Source organism: Protopterus annectens, chromosome 7.part0 (assembly GCF_019279795.1).
Source record: "Protopterus annectens isolate FY-2018-M chromosome 7.part0, PAN1.0, whole genome shotgun sequence".
In the NCBI taxonomy this organism is placed as follows: Eukaryota; Metazoa; Chordata; order Ceratodontiformes; family Protopteridae; genus Protopterus; species Protopterus annectens.
This window is the reverse complement of record NC_056739.1, coordinates 1,662,834,566-1,662,855,757: the sequence shown is the minus strand read 5'-3', so window position 1 is coordinate 1,662,855,757 and position 21,192 is coordinate 1,662,834,566. Positions and strand designations below refer to the sequence as shown.

Sequence of the window (21,192 nt, the reverse complement as noted above, 5' to 3'; positions counted from 1 at the left end):
ATATATATATATATATATATATATATATATATGTATCAGACTGTTAGCTAACAAATTATTTTAAAAGCACAGTACCTTAAATATTGTATACATAAAATACTAATAAAAATGTGCTGCAAACCTTTGGTTAAAATGACATGCAAAATCATTCAATGTAACTTTAAGTAGAATTGCAACACTTATTTCAAACTTTACACACCTTTAGTTTTAAAATACCATATAAAGAGGAGGAATCATTTATCCCTGGAAATTATTTAGTGTTGAGTCTCAAATGCCACTAAGTTTTACTCACTGAGTGGGTACTCACTGGAAGCCTACCAAAAGATCGGAGACCTCCCAAATGTAAACCACTTGCACACACTCCTATGCAAATAGAAACCATTACACATAATAAAACACCTCAAAAGCTATTGTCTTAGTCATAGCTGACTCCACAGTGAGACACACAGATGTCCTCCTCACCAGGCTGGACAAGGAGAGTGTCGTTCAGCTGCCTGTCAGGTGCCAAGATCCATCAAATCACACATGCACTCAACTCACTCAACAAGTACCATTATGACTCTGTCACAGTCCATGTTGGGGTTAATGACTTCAGACTATATGAAGTGAGACATGACTGAATTCTCAGACTGTGTCCCAGGCAGGTATGTCCCTAGCACTAAGCAGCATTCTACCTTCCCAGGATGATGTCACAATAGAAACAAAAAATGATTGACTTCAACCATTGGCTTAGCTTGCGGTGTCAGTCCAGGGGGATCCAGTATCTGCCAGCCTGGGAAGACATGGTTAACAGGCCACTCTGCTTCACCAGAGATGGTCTGCATCTGTCTCATCTAGGCTTTCAGATACTTGCAAAGGCCCTTGACTCCTCCATAGTGCCTTTTTTAGACAATGTCAAAATAAAATTTCAGCTGTAACAAAATCCTCTCAAGACAAACTCATGGTTCTGCTGCTTAATGCTAGGAGTCTAAACATGAAACTGCACACATCTGTGCAGTCACTGAAACATGGTTCATGGCCATGGAGAGCATCCCAGCCATGCAGGGCTACAATGCCTTCCATACATTCAGACCTCAAAATGAGCATGAAAGAACCAAAGGTGGAGGTATATCCATCTTCATTAAAGCCAAGTACACCTCAAGACTGGATAAACAGTATGACTGTCTCAAACTACATCATGTCCAACTAACTATAGCAAAATACCCTACCACATTATTGTTAGCAATAGGTCCCCCACCATGAACCAAAATAAACACACCACTTACTGGAGTCACTCATCATACAGCCCAACACCTTAATCATGGGGGACCAACTATCCTTACATCAAATGGGTGACATACATGAGCATGAACATGTTTGCCCAGAGGTTCCTAGACTTGAACAATACAGACGCTCTGGCACAGATTGTCTGCACCACCACAAGGGTCTCAAATGTCCTAGACTTAGTACTCATCAATATAGGAGGTCACTGCACTCCCCCCTGTGTGATTCCCTCTCCTGCTTGTAAATGGTTCATCTTCCAAGCCCCTGCTTACACTTATCAAGGGTATCTGAACTTGGTAGAGGTTATTAGCCTAGTAAACTTATGAACCTATAAACCTGTGGTAAGGCTGGACCAAAATCAGTCTCGTTTGAAGTAACTATTGAATCTGTCACCACTACAGGAACAACAAAACTAAAAAACTTTTCCAACACAAACTACAGCCTACTTAGTGATGGTATAAAACGTTTTATACATCCCACAGTCACAGACAACGACTCCTATACAGTGGTGTACAAAAATCTCCTGTATAAACACTTAAGCAACTTTGTAGACTCGGTTGTACCTGACCAGATTAAAAACAGGTTGTCCTGAAAAAACAAGCCACCCTGATGGACCTCAAGTATAAAAAGGTTATGTAACAAAAAGAAGAAACTGATGTCTAAGAACAAGAGGGAACTGACTCAACAGAGGAAGAATTCCCTCCACAGCTTGAACAAGCAAATTAGAACTCTTGTAAATTCTTCTAAAGCTAATTATGAAGCTAAAATAACATCCCTACCTCAGGATAATTATAACGCATTATTTAACTGTCAAATGTCTAAAAGGTAATGCCCAGCTGTTTGCTGAATTGGAAGCAGATGGTACCACTCATACTATACTAGAGGAAATTGCCAACCTGCTAGCTGACAGATTTGGTGCAAACTTCACCACCCTGTCCCCACCAGCCATACCCCAAAGCATGTCTGACATCAGTCCTCTGCCTAGTATTTCTAGAGAAAAAAACACTGAGCACTGCTGTAGCTGCCAATTTTCTTTATTCACTTCATCCTGGTACCTCGGCCTCATAGGTCTTCAATGGAATAACTTGATACAATCCCAGCAGCCTTTAGTATAGTTTGGATCTGATGGCTAGGTAAGTAGCGAATAATTTTGGATGCATTAATTAATCAATTTTATTTGAGATGTAAGATTAATATAAATAAATGTGCAATAATTTAAAATGGTGCAAAATTTCATATGAAAAATATTGAATGAGAAGTTAGTAGTAATTATATTATAAATGAGTTTATTTATAATAGAGTTTCAGGGGAGGGTTGAAATGTTCTCCTTTGTGTTTTTTGTAACATTAAGTTGAATATAATGTTAATAATGATATATGATGACAAGGAAATGTGGAAATATGTTAAAATAATGTGTGTAGTAGAAGAAGTGAGGTTTAAAAAAATGTCATTTGGAGATTTCAGTCACTCTGTGTTTCAGTTCATTTATTAATGTATTTATAGTGTATGATATATTGAGGGTACATCTTTAAGCTCTAAGCTTCATAATTATTGAAGATAATTATCTAATTAAATGAAGGATGAATTGATGTGATGATGGAATATAAAAAGGCTGCTGGGATTGTATCAAGTTATTCCATTGAAGGCCTATGAGGCCGAGGTACCAGGATGAAATGAATAAAGAAACTTGGCAGCTACAGTAGTGCTCTGTGTTTTATTGCTTGAGGAGAATTCCTAGCTCCCTGTGGGGGCTTATGTGGTTTGGTTTTAGTATCTCTAGAGATCAGGTCATATATGTGCTCTCCAAGTCCAAAAACACAACCTCAATGAGAATACATAACTTCCCAGGTTGCTTATTAAGTAATCTAAATCCAGACCTGGTAGACCCACTTGGTGTTCTCTTCAACCATAGCGTGAAAACTGTCTTTCTTCCAGCATAGTGGAGAACAGCAACAGTAATCCCCTTGCTCAAAGGGGGGGGGGTCAACCAACCCTGGGTGCTAAAGACCCTTAAATCTAACCAGCCTCATCCGCAAAGCCATGGAAAGAATCATCTTGGATCTTATCAACAAGGACATAGGTGACCTTCAAACTCTAGGCCCAACCCAGTTTGGCTTTGTTAAGGGTAGATCATCCTTATTAAACCTAGTAGACTTTTTTTGAGAGTCACCAAAGCCCTGGATTAAGGTAAGACAGTGCATACTGCCTATCTTAACCTAGCCAAGGCTTTAGACACAATCTTCCACTCAGGTATCATTGAGAAACTCTCCCAGCTGGGGATTAACTTTTACATCACTAGATGGGTTGCCGGTTGGCTCACTGACAGACCACATACTGTCAAAGTTGGTGACTCCACCAGTAGACCCGTCAACAGTGGCGTACTACAAGGATCTGTGCTGGGCTCTTTACTGTTTGGAATCTATTTATCAGAAGTATAAAATCTTAAAACTTATACTCAGGATACACTACAACCTTACAAAGGATGGCAACATCCACCCAAACCCTGGTCCATCCCCACCTCTTGGCCCTAATCCCCCTACTATATCCCCTACCACCATAGCTCCAACAAATAGACCTCCTAGCTCACTGCTGGCCTGCCATCTAAACATTAGGAGCATAAATATCAAAACTCAGCACCTGCATGCCCTCTTAGCTGTTCATTCCCTAGATGTATTATGCCTAACAGAAATGTGGCTGAAGCCTGCCACCAAAGACCATGAGATTCTGCCACCAGGGTATAGTATGTTTCGACTGGACCGTACCACCAGAAAGGGTGGTGGGGTAGCCATACTTTACAAGTCTACCCTATCTGTCAGCATAGACACCCAACAACCACCCCAGTTCAATAATGCTGACATTCTTATCTCAAAACTACAAATTAACAAAAGCAAAAATGTAAACATTGTTTGTGTCTACATTCCCCCAAGGAGGAACACAGAAACCTTAGAAGACTTCTTATATTGGTTATCCAATAACATCCCCCAAGAAACAATTGTTCTTGGGGATTTCAACATTGACTGGAACACTTGCTCTTGTGAAACCCCCACAACCAACATAAACCTCTATGGATTTACTCAAATCATAACCTCGCCCACCGGGACAGGAAAACCCAATAACAAGGAAAATACCCTAGACTGGATACTCGTCACTCCCATATTCAGTCTTATAAATCAGGCACCTTGCCTGATGACCTAAGTGACCAATGTCTCACCTATGTAATCAAGCTCAAAGTAGACCGCTCCTACCAACCCACGTATAGAACATAATAAGAAACAACAAGAATTTTATTCTCACCAAGTTTCAAAATGAACTTAAGGCATGCAACTGGTCAGTACTAAAAAGTCTCCCCCTAGATGAAGCAGTAGCCTACTTTAACACCAAATTTCTTGCTATTCTTAACTCCCATGCTCGCAGCCGCTCTGTTATTACCAAAGTTAATATTGAACTTTGGCTTTCTAAAGATACCAAAACCAAAATTTCACTCAAACAAAGCATGGGCCACCTACTGAAAAATAAAAGCCCCACTTGATCAACTAAGATTCAGACAGCTAAGGAATGACACCAAAAAATCCATAACCTTAGACAAAAAGAACCACTACTACCATCTACTGCAAAAACACCAAAACAAACCTCAAAAGTTCTGGGCAGGAATAAACAAACTACTCCACCCAGGCCAAACTGCTACTCCACCCCCTCAGCTTCCCAACAAAAATCACCAGTAGACATTGCTAATAATTTCAACAGCTTCTTCACAGAGACTATCCAGTCTCTAGCCAGCCAGCGCTCTCCCAATGGCTCTAATTCTAATGTAGCCACACCCAGTACCCAAACATACTTTACCTTCCAACCTGTTCCTACTCAACTTATTCATGCCCTACTTAAGAAACTAAGACCCACCACTCTGGCTGCCAACCTCCTGCCAGCAAAAGGCTGCTGAAACTATAGCCTACCCCATCTCTATCTTGATCAACAGAGCTATATCTGAAGCTACTGTACCCACTATATGGAAAATCTCCCATGTCATACCTCTCCATAAAGGAGGTAGTTCCACTGAACTGTCAAACTTTAGACCCATAGCTATTCTGTGACCTCTAGCTAAAATTATGGAGAAGTGTGTGCACATACAGCTCTTGCACTACCTCACACAGAACAAGCAGTTGTTCAACTTTCAGCATGGCTTTAAGCCACACCACAGTACTACTTCTGCCCTCCTCTCTTTTTCTAACGTCATTAACCACAACCGCAATAATAACAAACTATCCTCAGCACTCTTTCTAGATCTATCCAAGGCTTTTGACATGGTTGACCATAAAATGCTAAAATGCTTATAAATACCTTGAAGGCCTTCTTAAACAACCATGCACTCCAGTGGTTTCAATCATACCTGCAGGGCAGGCAACAGGCAGTCCTATGGCACTATCATCTTGCCTACCCATCACATTAGGAGTCCACCAGGGCTCGATACTAGGACCCCTTCTTTTCTCCATCTTTATCAATGACCTTCATTCAGTCATCCCAGATGCTACCTGCATTCAATATGCGGATGACTCCACCTTGATTTGTTCTGACACCTCACCAGCTACTTTATTCCCATTAACCCAAATTACCTTCAATGCAGTGGAAACATGGCTCTCCAATCAACATCTAATCATAAACCCCAACAAAACTAAGTTGCTCCTCTTCTCCCCCACATGCAGGACCCCCTGCCAGCCTTCAACATAACTGCTAACAATGGCAATATCTCCCCAGAAGCCCAAACTAAACTACTGCGTGTCATAGTTGATAACAACCTGAAGTTTGATGCTCATATCAATCAAACTATCAAAACCATTAATAAAAAACATGGCTCTCTTTACAGAATCAAACCTTTCCTTACCCCACTTGCTAGAACTGCAATTGCCCATTCCCATCTGCTATCAACTCTTCTCTATGCATCACCTCTATTCTCCAACTTAAACAAAACAGATCTTAACAAATTATCATCCTGCTGTAACCACATTGCCAGATTTGCTACTGGCACGGCTTACCGGACACACCACTGTCACAACCTAAATCGCCTAGGATGGCTTGAAATGCCAAGCCTACTGCAGTTCAACCAGCTAATAGTGGCACATAAAGTCTTTTATCAACCAGAAAATACACCTGTACTAAAAAATATTATCAGCCCCTACACCAGCACCCAGCCACTGCGATCATCCACTAGACTCCTAGTTCAAACATACAAATCCAACTACTCAGCTGGGGACACTCTGTTTGCCAACTCTGTTTGAAAAATATGGAACAGACTCCCAGCTGACTTGACCCTAGAACCCTCACTAACTCAATTCAAAATCAAACTCAAGAAATGCTTCAAAACTCATTGGTTATGTCCTTGCACTAACCCGACTAGTGACCTCTCTATTTCTTAGGTGCTTTACCTTCAACTACTTCTAACTTTTTTCTACCACTCCATTTCAGAAAGGATCAATTGTATAACTGCTGCTCAGTTATGTATGTTTAACTTTGACAATAATGTTATGTTTTGTAAAGTGTTATTATGTGCTAAATGCTGGTATTGCTTATGACTGTAATCTGCTTGAAACTAGCATTTACTAAATGTTCAATGTGTATTATTATCTTAGAGCCTTTCTCCCCGGGCCTCTGCTGAAAATGGACATGTATCCAGTCAGACTATCCTGGTCAACAAATGTAAAATAAATAAATAAATAAGCTAAAGTAGATGGCCTTTGGCTCACCAAGTTTGCTGATGATTGAAAATTGGGTGCAATCATTGATTCCACCAGTGATGTTAACATATTACAGGAATGGCTAACACAGACAAATGACTGGTGCAAAAGCCACTAAATGCAAAGAAGTGTATTATTACCCCCTTTGGCAAAGTGGAATTCCTTGCTAATTACAATATTGACAGCACCCCCCTAAGTTCAAATCCAGTGGTGTGAGATCTAGGAACAGGTAGATAACAATCTGAACTTTGACCACCAAGTTTCCACAGTGGTAAGGAAAGCCTTCTATGCTGTGCACTTCATATTTAAGGGCATTGCATCCAGATCTAAGAATGTTATAACTTCACTGTACTCGATGCTAATCAGACCATCAATAGGGTACAATGCTCCCTTCTTCATGTACCTCATCAGACACCTGCAGCAGCTGGGGAGACCACTGAGGTTTCTCACCAAGAAAATACAGGGCCTCCAAACCATGGCTTACGTGAATAGGCTGAAAGTCCTGTCACTGTGCTCTGTGTCATATAGCCTGCTGAGAGGCGACTTGTACCTGGCCCACAGGGCAGTCTCTGATCCTCCGACGATGGATATGCTGCACATCCGCAAGTCAAATGGTACAAGAGTCACTTGGTCTAGAGATCTTAGCCTAGCTTGTGACATTAACAGAACATGCTGGTGAGACAGATATATCTCCCAAAGGCTGGAATAAGCTTCCAATTCACATGAAGCAGAGCTCCTCACTGACTCTATTCAAGCACAAGCTGGATGAATGGATTGAAGACTGCAAATTCACCCCAGGGGGTGGCACCCATGCCCCTCACGGAAAGAGGTAGTTGGCGTTAATCATAGACTCGCTCTGCAAATTATGTCCATCTCACCAGGGACAATTGCGGCAAAGTGGGATTAACATGGCTAGGCTTGTAAGGGCTCTAGGACCACTAGCCTAGTGACCTCCTATGAACCTAAGAACCGATGACTAGAGCAGAAGTCCAGAAACAATTTACCACTTATGGCAAGCTGATTCTCCAAATGACTTCCACTTTAGTACCTCCATTCATTTCCAAGTTAGTGTTAATATCTTCATATAGAACTAAAAGTTGGTAGCTGGTACCTTATCAAATACTTTACCCATGGTCTCTAAAATGGCCCAACACTCTGTATAGGTGCTGGGTGCATATGGTCTAAAAACAAGACTATTTTCATTCTTTCAGCTTGTAGTCACATTGAGATGACCTTCTCATCAAATGGCACATGGTCCAACCCTACTTCACACAGCTTAGAACTTGTAAAAATCCACACACATCTCTGGAGCATCAGCTCAACGAAGAAGGGAGACTGCCCTCTTTCACAAGGTTTGGCTCCTGAATCAATGTTATGTTTTAGAGGCAAAGCTAGCTAAATCTGTCAGATAATTTCCCAGCTTGTGCACAAGTTCCAGCTCCTTCAATAACAATGAAAGTACATTTCATGTTCCAAATTACATTTCTGCTGGCAGGTTCTAGTCTACCTTAACCCATCCTGCTGATTCCTGCCAACTGAATGGTACTGCCGTCTCCAGCCCCACTCTGCACCTTGTGGGTTGTGAACCCACATTGCAGATATAGACACATTTTTAAACCTGAGCCAGGTCAGGCTAAATGGGCCATCTATCAGTCAAAAATGTTCACTGGTGAGTACCATCTCTGACTTCAATGCATGGGTGAGATCCGTTCTCCTCTTTTAACTGTTCAGTTACATACTGGTGTAAGACTCCCATCTTACAAGACCCATCATTTTGAATAATAAACTGTGATTCACACAAGAAACTGAACTCTGGCACTTACTGCTACAGTGTACTACCAGACACAGACCTAGAATATTTTTCCCTCAGTTCACACCTTTTCTTCTGCTATTCGAGGAGTGTAGTTTTGGCCAACAGAATTCTAGTGGGAATTCTGTACCGATTCTTAGCTGGACCACCATGGTGGTTACATTTTGAATTGCAGTCAGTCTGATTCTTTCTTTAAAACAGTTTGCAGAGAATGAATCCTTCATGAAAATAATGCTCCAAACATAATAGCTGTAAAGAGAAAGGTAGCTAAGGTTTTTCACATCCTGTGCAATTACCCTCGCTGATGACCCTTCACCTCTAAGTTGAAGGCCAAAAAAGCTCTCCTACTCTGAAACTATAGCAAACTACTTGCTATAAATCTAAAAATAGGCTTGCTACAGTAAAATGACCACACAGCCACCCCCTCCCATGGCACAGATGAATAAAGCTCTCACTGCAACCCAGATGACTTATGTTCAACTAGTAGGCAAGGGAGCTGGAGTGAGCGAGGCAAGGGTATTGAAGTGAGTTGCACATGCCTCACTCATCTTGGTGGGAGCTAGGTGGCTTGACTCACCATTTGAGCAAAGACCATTGGAGGCTCTGAATTACATAGCCTACTGAGTCTGAGCCATTGGGACTTGTGCCATGATGCAGCCCCATAGACCAGGGACAGTCACATGGGGAAGATCATGAGCCTCTCCCCAATAGTAAGGCATTACTGAGTGTTCCTTTGACGCTGCTGAGGGGTTAGAAACCCCTGGGGCTAAAGAGGAACCTGCTCTCTGTCTGGATGATGGGCCCATGACTGGCTCTTGCTTCTTGGAGGAATGGATGTGCCTGTGACAGCTTGAGCCCAGTGCCTGGGGCTAGAGAGGAACCTGCTCTCTGTCTAGATGATGGGCCCATGACTGGCTCTTGCTTCTTGGAGGAATGGATGTGCCTGTGATAGCTTGAGCCCAGTGCCTGGGGCTAGAGAGGAACCTGCTCTATGTCTGGATGATGGGCCCATGACAGGCTCTTGCTTCTTGGAGAAATGGATGTGCTTGTGACAGCTCGTGCCCAGTGTGGAAAGAATGAGCACACAGAGAGTGAGGGGCTGATTGTTAGCAGGCAGAGTAGTTTAAAAAAAAAAGCAATGCCACATGGCTATGACCACAAATACAGTACAGTACTACTACACCATTGTCATCTCTTCATCATGCCCACTAACAGCATTGTACCCTGGAATAGCCACCCTGTCCTAACTATGCCTCTGTATCTAGAGATGCAGATCCCTTCTACAGATTTATGTGTATACATATGTATTCACATTTTATAACAAGCTAAGAGGACTGGTCAACTAACCTCTTTTTGCCATGGCTGACATCAAGATCACATCCACAAGATCCCTAGGGGAGTATTTACTGTATTTATTTTTTGCCTACTTGTATTACTTTCCGGATGTCTTGTAAAATACATTTGTTCTGCATTGCAGTGAATTTACTGTTTTGTGACTTTTTCCTTTCTAGGTGTTTATAGATACAGTACCTAGTTATGTCTGGCTTCGTTGTAAAGCTATTGGTGATTCTCACTTGGAAACCAACATTCCCCTTGGCAACTCAGAAATTCCCACATGGATTCAGAAATCCATATAGCCCTACAATTGCCTAAATAAGGAAGATTATAAAAATTACTTAGTACTTTTGGGGAGAAAATGATGTAAAGTTCATTGCTGTAATTCTTCCAAATACCCTGAGAAAATGATCATAATAAAAATGTATTAATCAATCCTCTGTACTTGAATAAATACAAAGGGCTAGAAAGGATGACCTGGACCACTCTATCTTCCTGGTTAAATAAATTAATAACTACTACCTGTGGCTGTGGAAAGCAAGTGAAAGGACAGTGACTGCTGTAATTGTGCTGAAAGACTACAGCTTTTTCACTTAAACAAGACTTCTAATGTTAAGATGTAAACAACCACTAACAAACTGCAGTTTGGCAACTGTAAAAAGCTTATGCAAAACATGTATAGAAATATATATCTTCAGGGTCACACACTGTCCATCCTGGAGTTAATAGAATTCAGAGGTAGATGTAAGATTTTGATATTATTATATTCATTGTGCTATACAGAGTCTTGGGGAACACTGAAAATAAGTCGAAAATTACACAGTAGTATTTTAAGCCCCTGCTTTTAAGATAACTTCTGTCCAGAGATTTTGAAAACAAGCTTTTTGGCATCACAGGAACAAGACACTGAGAAATAACATTGCTGGAGTCCTCAGCTGTCTTTGCTTACTGTGAAAAATAACACTCAGTAAAGTTGCACCACTAATCGAGTGAGACAGGCTTGACTGCATTCTGTTTAAACACTTAACATTCTTAAATGTGCAAGGTTAGCAAGGCATATTTAACAGCAATTATTAGGCAAATTACTTAATTAGTTAACTAAAATGAGCCAAACTCTCTGAATACATAAGGGATAAAGCCTGGTCTACTGCAGATAACAGAATGCTTAACCATTTGAGTCCCTGCTAGATGCCAAACAACATTAGGAGTAAGGCAACATGCTACATCCGTAGCTTTTCAGCCTCACTCTCTCCTAAAATAATTTTTTTAAAAATCTTTCCTGATTTAGTATTCATGTTATTTCTAGTAAAACATATTAAGAGTAGCAAAAACTAATCAGCATGTAGCATTTTGCATAGCAGTTTCATGTTTTACAGCTTTTGTTTTGTTAACCCACTTTCAAACTTCTTGTTTTCTCTAGTTAGATTCTGTTTTCACAGCAGGGGATACAATTCATACATTTTTCAAAAAGGCAAAATATGACAAAGTAGAATAAAACATTTAATTAACCTTGGCCTCTTTTCACATTTTTCTGTGTCTGACTTCTAGATAAGGTTACTGCATTTTAGCTATTCAGACTGCAGGAGCTTGTAAGGAATGATAGAGCCATTCTGATAAATGTATCTGTCCTGTTTTCTCGGCATGAACATTCTTTCACAGAAAATAAATATTTGCAGAGAAGATGAAGACCATACCATTTCAGTTTAATCTTGCAATTTATCATTTATCATCTGGTGAGTGACCTGGAAAAGAACAAAACTAGACATCTAATAGGCTTTAAACAATGGTTGGACAAAGAACTGACCAGGATTCAACATGCGGGCATTTCAGGATGCTTTTAATATTTTTGAATAATTCTGTTTTCACACTGCAACTATGTTAAGCTCAGGATAGTCGCCTCATTGCTTAGTTCATCACTTCATTTGAATCTGACTGATATTATACTTTGGAAGTAACTTATTTATTTTCTCCCATTTCTTTCTTTATGAATGACCCTCAGATTGTAAAGCAGTTCATCTACAAACTGAAGTATTCTTTAGAAAGATAGTAAAAATAGGGCTTTGCGTAAACTTAGACCTTGATAAGATGAGGGCTTTGTATGTTACTTTTTCATGGTGAACAGTGATTGTTTACTTAATTACTCATTTATTTATTACTATTGTTGTTATTATTTTATATTTCCTTACTGGGCTTATCTGACTGGATTCAGTAAAAAAAACTTTTCAGAGGAGCTACAGGAAGAAAAGCATCAATGTATTTCAAGCATGAACAGACATTAAGTAATATACTTTAACAATTGCACATACATTGGTTAATTAGATTACATTCATATGAAATAAAGGAAACTATTATAGTATGGAAGATACTGCATTTGGTAGATGTTGAACTTTGTGCATTTGACAGTAGCTTGTCAGATAGATAAAATACCTTGTGATTAATGGTTAGAAATTCAAACAAATGGAAGTGAGGGAGGAAACTCAGTGGGGCAGAAAATGCCAATATTGTATTGAAGCTGTGAAGTGTTAAGCAGGTTCAGAGACAATTGCATATGGCTATCATAAGGTTTATATTAGAATTGTAGAGATGGACTGGTGAGCAGTATCTCTTTACTATATTAAATGGCTGTGAAATGTTCGTAAAACTATTCAGGTATTGGTAAAGACTGGCTATGGGCATAGGATTCTGAGACAGAAAAGACAATATTAAAAATTAGTGATGGTATCTCTATGGTTAAGGCTGATAAGGTTAGGGTTCCTTAGGGGTCTATCTTGGGACCTAACCTAGTTGCAATATCCATGTCAGATTTTCCCTTTCTAAGCAACATATGTGACATTACCTGATGACATGAAGGTTATCTTTAGTGACAAACTTAGTTGAGAAAAAAAAGATGCAAGAATTTATGGGTGCACTTTACTACTGGTCATCAACTAACGTTATAGGATTCAGTACTAAGAAATCCAAAGTAGTGCATTTTGGTGCAAGCAATCCTGGTTACCTAAATGCACTAAACAACAGAATCATATACAGTGACGGCAGGATAAGGTATCCAATAATCACTACTGGTATCTACCTTAAGTTTGATTTTCACTATCAGTTGTCAACTAGAGGTGCTGCTTATTTATTTAAGACATATAACACTGTATCTCGTAGACACAAGTGTCTCGTTTCCTTTGTGCGAGATGCAGTTTTGAGTACTGCACAGGTAAAGTTAAATACTTTTATTAATGAGAAAAGGTTGCAGCTGCTATCTGTATTTTCCATTACCTACTGGCTAGTCTGTGTACCTCTCATCCTTTAAACACAGTAAATCTGGACAAAGCCAGACACAGTGGTGGAAAAGGCCAAAACATAGATACAGTTTTTTAAATATCATTCTTCTAAACTTAAATAGTTGCTAGAGTAACAGGTTTTGTTTTAGCATACATTTTCTAGCGGGTATGAAGTCGGAAATTCAAATGTCTGCCATTAGTTAGGGAATTAAATCCTCAATAATTTGTCAGAAAGCCATACATTTTATTAGGAGCAGGCCAAAAATAGGAGGCACAAGTCTGGACATTCTGCAGAAATATGGACAATTATGAGGTATGCTAGTCAGATGTGACCTGATACTTATCAATGGATGTTTTAATACTGCTAATTTGGTAGATATCTTTGGGGTTGGTTATACTTAGACATTGCTTATTAGAAACTAGGAACATTTATGCCTTTATAAATGTGTCTTTTCCAAGGACAGTCATGAGGAGCAAAACATTCTACTTCAGAGCTGGTAGACTGGGAAATCTGCTACCCTTAGGACCTTAATAAAAAGATATTGATAAGTAGTTTGGGACCAGGGAATAGAAACATCTGCTGGTCAGTTACAACCTTCTTGATGGCTTCTCAGGAGACTTTGTGTTTGATTTATACAGACTGGATTGAACTCAATGATTACCACAGGGTACAGTGCTGGGCTTTCTCCTTTTCTACATTCATTTGACAGATATCCAAGCCAACATCAAACAAGTATGGTTCACCAAGTTTGCTGTTGATTGCAGGATGGGCACTGTTAATTACACATCCACTGATATTAAGCACTTCCAGCAAAATCTGGAAAATGCACACACCTGTTGCACTGAAAATGATTTTTAGCTAAATGAAAAAAGTGTAGAGTAGTAGCATTGGCAAAAAGTGCTTCCCTCCTCACATGTTATAAATGGTATTCCTCTTCAGACAGTCATGATAATAAGAAACCTGATTACTTATGTGGGCAATCCATCATTTGATCACCATGTTTCCACCATTGTTAATAAACCATTCTATTAGGCCTAATTAATTTCCAAAGGAATATCTTCAAGATCCCATAAAGTCATCATACCATTGTGCTCTTCCCTTATCAAACCTATAATCATATTCTGTGCCCCGTTTAATATATATATAAGTTCAAGCATTTCACTCAACTGGAAATACTGTACAGATTTCTGACCATGAAAATTAAAAGGCCTTAAATCCTTCAATTATTCCAGTAGATTAGCATAACTCTCCCTGTACTCACTAGCCTATCATCTTCTAGGTGTAGCTGTTTTTTGCAAAACCAGTGTGTCTACAAACACCTACATTAGAGATCTAAATCCATACTGCTATATAAGCAAACACTTTGGAGGGATAGGTTTCTAATTCAATGTACTCACAGCCTGTGGAATACATTACCTTTGCAAATCTAACACAGTACTGCCTTGGCTGTCTTTAAGGCTAATCTTGATCATTGGAGAGATAAACACTAATCCCTCAGGGTTTTCAAGTATTGTCCTCCTCAAATTAGGAGATGAACAATAGTAATTTTTCAAAAAGCAGTTACAAGAACTTTTAAGTGTGTCTGTTTAAAAGTGTATATGGTTAGGCATCCTATTATTTATATGCTACCTCAACCAATTGTAATAATGTACTTTTGGATGTATATATGATACTCTATATTGGGAATTATTTTTACATGTCCATTGGAATAATATGTTTAGCTATTGATCACGAATATTATAAAATATGTAATATACACTTTGGCCACCGACTGGTTATGAATATAACCTTTGCCCACTATTGTCATTATTTTTTTATTATTATACTATACTATAGACTTTTTGCTTTTCTATATGTATTTGTTGCCTTGTCATATATGCTATGCACCCTAATAGGGATTACCTGATGTTTAAACTATAGAATTCATTTATTTACATTGTTGCTGCTTATTTGTTATGTACTTAATATTTGTGCAGCATTACTATTACTATATTATATATGTATACATTTCTTGTTACTTTTCACTTCTCATACTTTTTGCCTTGTGTTATATATGCTATGTACTCCAAAAGAGTTATTTAAAGTACAAACTAGCATTAACCAGAGGGTTGGACCATACCATTGCTTGCCATTGGTTGAGATAGCATATAAATAATTATGAGCTTGATCTTTATATTATATGTTATTTTCACTGAAGAAGGCTGTCAAGCCGAAACAGGTTTGAAATAGAATTGTTGCCTTAGGTCATTTTTATGTCCTGAATCGAATATTATTATAATAAAGGTACTTAGACTGTTGATGCTGGTCTCTTGTATTTACCAGTAATAAAGGAGCCTCAATCCTCACCACTAACACCAGTGAAGGACGTCCACATTGGGAAGCATAACAAATACACATACAGTAAAGTACAATTTCCCTTTAGAGCACACAAAGATCAGTCAGTTTGGAGCTGATTTCTCCCTTCTCACCAGACCCCCAATAAGCCTCCCCACTGGCACAGCTATAGGGTACAGATCTCAGCTGAATAGTCAAGCCAAAACCTCCAGTGCCCTCTCTGTACAACCAATGCTTTGTGTTTCTGCCCAAGTAGCTGACACACACACTTTGAGATTTGGTTTATATACAAACACACAGACACTCCTGGGGAAGGCTGGCACATGTTCTCCAGCTATGCCCCCTCCTGCCAGGCTATAAGGTAGTAATCACTGCAACCAACTACTCTTATCAGCTACTAAAAAGGCCCTTACCAAAGGGTGTCCAATTATTACTGTGCAAAATTATTATCCAATTAGTAAGTGTGATGAACAGCAAGGCTTATTTGGAGTGGGTTTGTACAGTATCACTATATACATGTAATGTACTGTAGAGCTTAAATTATCTCTACACAAAGCAGCCACAGTTGAAAGGTTTAAAAATATTTAATAATAAATAGTAAATACACAAGACAAATCTTTTCAATTCAACACAGTGCTAGTCAAGAGTTCGGAAATCACAGGAACATGCTTAAAATAATACTGTAGAATTGTCTGACATAAATATAGAAAACAGCTTGTCTAAACTTACTATTTTCTATTTCTTAAGAGAAACACTAAAGTCTAAGATCCTACTTACTTACAGACAGAGCAACGCAAGTGCTGGGGACTGGTCAGTTCTGAAGACAAATGCAAAATGCTCTGATTCTCTCTCTCTCTGAGAAAGTCTTAAAAATAATACATCACTGCTGACTCATTTTAGATTACATCATTCTTCTCTGGTTCCCAGGCTAACAGAAACTCAGAATTTTAGCACTTCTTTGATCTTGCACCTGGCCAGGAAACTACAACAATAAAAGGTATTATATATGTAAAATCTAGCAATGAACTCTGGTCTCAAAACAATAGAAGGAATTCCTCAGTCCAGACATTATGTCTCCGAGTTTTAAGATCAAGCAGTCATGCAATGCTTGACGTATCAGCTTTCTTTCAGCAGAGTGCCACTGTGGTTACATTTTTTAAGTTTAACATTTAACAGAGTTATCTTACATTTAACAGGACAAGCCTGTGGATTATATTCATACTTACAATGACAGAAAATTATCTACAAAATTCTATCTAGCTAGGCTGGCAGCCTTCACATATCTTCACTGTGATAAGTTTTTGTTAAATCCTGCAATAACTTTATTAACCTCCCACCTTAAAATGCAAGTTTATCTTCATTCTCCAACTGTGAATTATTTCACTGTGCATTTGAATACGTGGTATCTGTCTCATTCATAGAATATTATATGTTTCTTTACAAATACCTCCTGGAAGAGTGACATAGTTGTCTTAGTTCTAAACCTTTGCTTATGTCATGATTAATCCATTCTTTCCTGCAAACAACATGGTTATTCATGTGATTCTATTTATTAATGGGTATAGGTCAATTCTTTCTTTACTGACATTTATTCTTTTTATTCAATTAATTTACTTATTCATTTGGTTTTGTTTATGGGGAACATCTGACTGTGCTACAGTACTGGGATTGTTGATTGAACCCTGATTGTCTGGGTCAAAGTCTGGTCTTCAGCCTTCTGTGCCATGGAGTCAGGCACATAAATGCAATGTTTTTGTAATACTTTAAATCACATGTCATACCCTCCTTTATAAAAAATAGTGTAGTGATGCTTAGTAATGCTGAACACGTTTACCTCACTTTTTGTTTTGCCGCTAGTGAGGTAAATCATAAAAAAATACCATCATACACTATATTAATACTGTTACTGCCTGATATGTGAACAGTCCTATTTTGTATGTCACAGTGAATAGTGGTTATTGCCTTGTAAAATGAATGATTGCCTAACATTTCTTTTTCTGTTTTTCTTCATGATGTAACTGTGTTTGGTATTCTGCTGAATTTGTGTAGAGCAGAAGCATGTTAGTGGTCACATTTCCACACATTTAGAGCTCCATATCTTCCAGCACAGTGCACCATACTGCTTTATATGATCCATGGAGATAAGGAAGTGACCTATGACCTTCTGCAGATGCCTTGTGGAAAGAGTTGAAGTAAGCAGTTCAGAAATAAGGGTGAAACAATGATATTTAGTGTACACAGATGAATGTTTTGTTCTGATCATTTCTAAGAATCATTATGGGTCATAGAAAATAGAGTATGTAGAGCTATCACTAGTCTCATTTCTGCATTGAATGTCAATCCTCATCAGTTTAGATGTAAGAATACTGCCCTAAAACTTTCTTACTCTGCTCCAAAAATTCTGTGAAGAAAATACATACCCCTCAAGTGCAAGTCATTCTAAGAAACTGTACTTCACTTTGCTTAACAAAAATTTAATTTTTCAGACTGATAAGGGTTGGAAATACATTCAGTGTCAACATTTATAAGCAACAATCTGAGCTAAATGCTATTTAATTACATACTTCTCTTAATACAACATAGTTATAAAGCAACACATTTTAATTGTACTGTGTTTCTTCTTAAAGCTGGTAACAAACGTTCCACACTTGCCGAAATGATCCACATTTTGCAAGCTACTATTCCATATTTGGGAGGATAAAAGTTGAGACCTCTGGCAGTTTGAGAAAATGAAGATCTTTAGGGACAACATTTGGAGAGATTTGTTCATTTATTAAATGATAGTTCCAGCTTGAGGGCAGTATATTATAACGTTTTAGTGTAAAACAAAAATAGGTGTGTGCAGCAGTGTATCTAAATTGCTTTCTTGGGCATGCATAGATAATAGTAATTTGAGGCCTTTATTCCTAGTGTACCTTTCAGGAGAGTTTGCTAAGGTGCGCTTTTCAAGTACCGCAGTTTGCATCCGATGTTGATTTGGTCAGTTTTCCACCTTTTTGATCCTTTCTTCAAGTGTGCTTCTATCATTAAGGCAGAATTTTGCAGAGACGATGATGTTGCTGAAGTCATCAGTCTTAAGCTATCTCCTGGCAACCGCATGTCACTGTGTAAATTAATGGCTTGCATTGACTCCAACTTGCCCCTTTTGGAAGGTTTTTGAAAAAATGTGTCTTTCATTATCATCCTTCCACAGAATTATTTAGTTACCATTACTGACCTGTTAATGTAGTTTTCCCAGTTTGATCTTCATGTTGCATGAATGGTGAATGTTTTGTATTTCGTATTACATGCAAAAACCTTTCCAGTATTTTTAAGTATCAGTATTGACCTCAGAGTTTTGATGATCTCTTCATAATTGGCATGGGTATATTTAATTTTTGATGTCATTATGACTGTAGTGCTAAAACAGCTTTCAAGGTTATCATTATTGTTTTTTCTTTCTCTGTTCTGCAGGTTACTACTTTGAGATTCCTTCAATAGGAGCCATTCGAATCAATACTCAGGTAAGAATACAATCAGTTGTGTTAAGTAGATTATGCTGCAGTCAGATGATACTGTCATAACCGGTTACATGGACATACTAATAACTTTAATACTCCCTCTCTTGTATTTGTGTATAAGAAGATGTATGTACCCTGGATCAAATCCTAATAATTAGTGGTACAGCCTCAGTGCAGGCAACAGTATCATAATAGCATCAAACATATCATGCATTCGTTTCCTTTTCAGAAATGTTTGTTTGGCTTAGGAACATTACTCCAAAAGAGGTCAAAAGGAAACATTTCTGTTTTCCTGAATTCATTTGTACATCTTTGTACCTTTAAAAAGTTGCGTAGATTTTGCATCAGTCTGTTATCAATACTGAATCATTTCCTTTAATTGGTCACAGGGAAAGGTACAGCGGATACCACTCAGATATGTATATCAGTATAGCCTTCTCCACACTGTGATGTATTCAGTGATTGCGATAGGTAAGGGTTAAAGTTCTACTACAAGGAGAGGGACAGAAGCAGGGATATTTGCAGTGCTACAGGGTTCCCTAAGGCGTCACATGTTCATTTTCTATGAATGTAATGAAGTGAAGTCACTGTTAACCAAAATTATGTTTTTCTTTTGACTAGGTCAAAGATATAGGTTCATAGGTTTATACTAGGCTATCTGCCCTAAGGCATTTATAAGCATAGCCCAAATTTTTGTGGCTTACGCCACCCCTTATATGAAAAAATACTGTGCCCATTAGTTTGTTGTGCCTCTGTCCAGCAGTGACACAGAGATGATTCCTGGGATAAACCTACGATCTCCCATCCACAGGTCAAGATTTCTCTTGAACAGAGCCAGCGAGGTGCTCTGCCTCACATGGATCGGGATTTTATTCCACAGCATAGGGAGACTCTGAGTGATAAATCTATCCCTCCAGCATGTCCTATTTATATCTGTGCTAAGGTTTAAGTCGCTTGCTCTAGTGGTTTTGGTGGATTTGGATTTTTTGAGGTGGAGCAAGTCCATTAATTCCGGGTTGGACATGGCCTTGTATGTCAGGCACATGTCACCTCTGAGCAGACGGTATGCAACTGAATAGAGCTGGAGTTTCTTCAATCTGGCAGCATATGACAGATTTTGGAGTCCCTTTATCCTTTTGGTGAGGAACTTTTGGGGTCTCTCCAATTGCTGCAGATGTCGGGTGAGATACATCCTGAATGGGGCATTGTACTCGATCATTGGTCTGATAAGTGAAGAGTACAGGGAACAATGACCTCACTAGATCTGGATGTGAATCCCTTCATGATCAGGTGGGCAATGCAGAAGGTCTTTCTAACCACTTTAGCAACGTGAGTGTCAAAGAAAGGCCACTGTCAACCTGGGTCCCAAGGTCCCTGATAACCTCTTCTGTGCTTAGTGGATTGCCACCTATATGGTAGCTTGGGGTTACCTTGTTTTTCCCGAAGGGTATGACTATACATTTTTGGCGTTTAACTTCAGGCCATGGCTCTGGCACCAGCTATCTGTTTCCGTGAGTCCCTTCTGAAGGATATCCGTGTCCGATGCACTTTCCACTATGGCGCCCAGTTTGCAGTCGTCTGCAAACTTTGTCAGCCAAAGTCCTCCCATGTTGGCCTGTACTTCTGAGAAGTAGATGCCGAACAATAGGGGACCAAGGACCGAGCCCTGTGGGACACCACTTGTGACTGGCTTGGAGTCTGACATAGCGCCAGCAACTCTAACCCTGTGGGTTCTGTCCTTAAGCCAGTTTGCAACCCATCTTGTGACATATGGGTTTACATTTAAGCTGGTAAGTTTTTCTACAATACCCGAGTGGGGTATTGTGTCAAAGGCCTTTGCAAGGTCAAAGTAGGCTGTATGGACTGCCTTTCCCTCATCAATGGCCTTGGTGACTGTTTCGAAGAAGTCGACCAAGTTCAAAAGGCATGATCTGCCCTTGACGAAGCCAAACTG

The 21,192-nt window shown here is 39.1% G+C and overlaps 1 protein-coding gene across 1 annotated transcript in view; it reads left to right on the top strand.

Annotated features, from left to right (window-relative positions):
* The window catches only part of CACNA2D2 (calcium voltage-gated channel auxiliary subunit alpha2delta 2), a 5,241,953-nt gene that overhangs the window by 4,513,019 nt on the left and 707,742 nt on the right, over positions 1 to 21,192 (top strand). Inside the window, exon 14 of the mRNA XM_044078189.1 lies at positions 19,192 to 19,241. Coding sequence (XP_043934124.1) covers positions 19,192 to 19,241 — 50 coding nt within the window. The remainder of the gene's footprint in view (positions 1 to 19,191; positions 19,242 to 21,192) is intronic.